Source organism: Pseudomyrmex gracilis, unplaced genomic scaffold (genome assembly GCF_002006095.1).
Source record: "Pseudomyrmex gracilis isolate BER0280 unplaced genomic scaffold, ASM200609v1 scaffold_1600, whole genome shotgun sequence".
Lineage (NCBI taxonomy): Eukaryota > Metazoa > Arthropoda > Insecta > Hymenoptera > Formicidae > Pseudomyrmex > Pseudomyrmex gracilis.
In genome coordinates, this window is record NW_018022184.1 from 9,559 (window position 1) to 12,714 (window position 3,156).

The window sequence follows — 3,156 nt, forward strand, 5'->3', positions numbered from 1 at the left end:
TTTAAATCTTTTACAGCAATCCAAAGTCTTGGAACATACATAAACTTATTAATAATATTAAAATTTCTCAATTTGCGTTATATATTTTTTATTAATGATGAGTTAACAGTAATACTTTAAACTTTTTAGAATATTGAAAAACATGTATAAATACATATATATTAAATGTTGTTAAATATTCTAAAACTTGATAAATGTTTTTTATGACAGTTAACTCATGTTATAAATTAATAAAAATGTTATGCATCTTGATGTATAATATTATTATTATTAATATTATGTATTTTTTCCAAGACTATAAATCTTGAAGAAGCATTTCACGGTGTCATACGCAACAAGTAATCGCGCAACGTAATCGTGCCTCGTGTCTTGCTTCTGCCGGCTTGGCAGAAAAGAGACGGAACATATCATGCCGCACGACAACATATCATGTTACACAAGCGCACACAGGTAGCGGTTCTCGCTTGCGTGCGTACCCCCACCACCTCGGCGCTCTCGGTGCTGGCCCGGCCCGACCGCCGAGCCGACATCTCATCACTCGCCGACTCAACAGTCTTCTTCGGACACCGAACTCTCATGGCGGACAGTAACGTGCGCGATATTTGTTTAGTTCTTAACTTTCCGTACGTGTTTTTCGATATTGTGGTGAAAATACGGCAGACTCGACAGTCTTCTTCGGACACCGAACTCTCATGGCGGACAGTAACGTGCGCGATATTTGTTTAGTTCTTAACTTTCCGTACGTGTTTTTCGATATTGTGGTGAAAATACGGCAGACTCGACAGTCTTCTTCGGACACCGAACTCTCATGGCGGACAGTAACGTGCGCGATATTTGTTTAGTTCTTAACTTTCCGTACGTGTTTTTCGATATTGTGGTGAAAATACGGCAGACTCGACAGTCTTCTTCGGACACCGAACTCTCATGGCGGACAGTAACGTGCGCGATATTTGTTTAGTTCGTAACTTTCTGTACGTGTTTTTCGGTATTGTGGTGAAAATACGGCATATTATTATAAATTGTTTTGGAAACACGGCGTTCTTGTGGAGAATGAGTTCTGGTAAGTGATATTACAAAGCAGCTACTTTGTTAATTATGTATTGCGATGTGACTTTTAATGCATATTGAATTTTACGTAGTCTCTCTCTCTCTCTCTCTCTCTCTCTCTCTATCACGCACGCGAAGTAGATAGTCACATTGTTGCGGTAAATTTTATTATTGCATCAAGTTAACGACCAAAATATATAAAAATGCATGTACTAATAAAATTTTATGTTTGTTGCAGTCGGAAGTGATATCTCAGCTATTGAGATCGTGTCGCAAGACGAGAATGTGGACAATCTCTACGCAGAAGAAACGGAAACGACGCAAGAGTAAGTAATTTGTTATTATTAATATTTTATTTCGATGAATGTTTACTAATATTAATACTCTTATGTTGCAGATCGGTGCGGCATTCCATGGAAAAAAATCCAAGCAAAATAAACAGATACGAGGTCGAGGATGAAGAAAACATCTCCCCCAAAAAACGCACAAGGGGGGGCAAAAATTTAAAACATAGAAATCGCGTGTAAGTATATATTTCTTTGTGTACACATTTACCGTACATTATACATATGTACATGCATATGTAAATATTTAATGTTTCAGATTCTACAGCACAAAAACGAAAAAAGAGAAAGAAGAATATTTACGCTATTTTTGCTTCAAAAAACATAGCGGAGATAGCAGACGAGGGTGGCATTTGAACGGAAGAAGCAGCGGACGAGGATGGCGAGGCAGCCAGAGATATCTTCTTATCGCTATGATGGTGCTTATAATAGATGAAAACAAACTAGAAATTGGGTTGGAAAAAGCATATACAAGTTTCAATCACAGCGCTTCTCAGTTTTTAGATACTCAAGGACTTTCCTCAACGTAAGCTAAGCATGTTTTATCTTTGTTCGTGATATTTTTCTCTTTCTTGCTTTTTTTCCTGGTTACCTACAAGTAGAATATTGTATTGATACAAAGACCCTTCTTGTGCAATATTAGATCCTTATGACACAATTGGAATCTTTATTCTTAGACTAAAACAATATAGGATTTATTAGCTATTTATTAACTTAATTTTAATTATTTTTACTTATTATTTGTGATAGTTTTGTTACATAGTATTATGTAACGTTATCAATAAATATATTTTCAGTAGGGGGCCAGCTTCAAAAATTGTTGTTAAGTTCTTCCTTGCAATATGGTGTGGCTTACTAGGATCTTTATTCACTTTCCCAGGACTGAGGATATCAAAATTGCATTATGATGCATTAAGGTATAATAAATTTCATTATTTTATCTTAGATAAAATTGATTGTGCATTGTGTTTATATGAAAATTCTGTTACAGATATTACAAAGATAATAAATTATTGTTGCTATCAGCTAATATTAGTTATGTTTCGCCACTCCTCTTGGTGAGTTTATGGATTACACCTTTGACCAGAGATTATTTGACTGTTCGGATATTTAGCGGAATGAGTAGTCCGTTGTAAGTTGAGATGCATTTGATCTGATATTTAAATTTAATATCTATGTAAAACAATAAAGCCTTAAACGAGTTCTAATTACAGGATGACACCTACAAGATTTGAAAGTATGAGACAGATAGTTATTATTCTTGCTGTTGTACTAAGAATAATGCTTATGCCAATTTATTTGCAATCTTATTTAAATCTTGCAACTCAAAGACTAGAAATACAGAAAAAGGAAACTGGTAGAATAACAAATGTTGATCTACAAAAAAAAGTAGGCATTGTATAACTATATATATATACACACGTACAAACTATTTTAAATTATTGGTATTTTAAAATCTTTTTTTAAAAGCAATTGAAAAACAATTTACTCTTTTTTATGTTACAGATTGCGGTTGTGTACTATTATTTATGTGTAGTAGCAGTGCAGTTTATTGTTCCAATAATTATATGGTTATTGTTAACATTTATATATAAAACATTAGGTAAACAAATACAGGGTCCGCCACTTAAATCCGGACAAAAATTTTTTTCTCGAAAAAGTTGTTTATTACAGAAAATATGAAAAAACATAAATAGACTGCTTTATAGCTGGGTTAAGGGATCTTTTCTGAGACATTTTACTCAATGTATCCGCCCTGCGCCTC

At 34.1% G+C, this 3,156-nt stretch overlaps 1 protein-coding gene across 1 annotated transcript in view; it reads left to right on the plus strand.

Moving 5' to 3' along the window:
* Positions 1 to 1,050: 1,050 nt before the first annotated feature.
* The window catches only part of LOC109862286 (transmembrane protein 161B-like), a 3,411-nt gene continuing 1,305 nt past the window's right edge, over positions 1,051 to 3,156 (plus strand). The window contains 8 exon segments of the mRNA XM_020442284.1: positions 1,051 to 1,060; positions 1,286 to 1,373; positions 1,445 to 1,570; positions 1,651 to 1,917; positions 2,192 to 2,308; positions 2,383 to 2,523; positions 2,606 to 2,780; positions 2,898 to 2,994. Coding sequence (XP_020297873.1) covers positions 1,051 to 1,060; positions 1,286 to 1,373; positions 1,445 to 1,570; positions 1,651 to 1,917; positions 2,192 to 2,308; positions 2,383 to 2,523; positions 2,606 to 2,780; positions 2,898 to 2,994 — 1,021 coding nt within the window.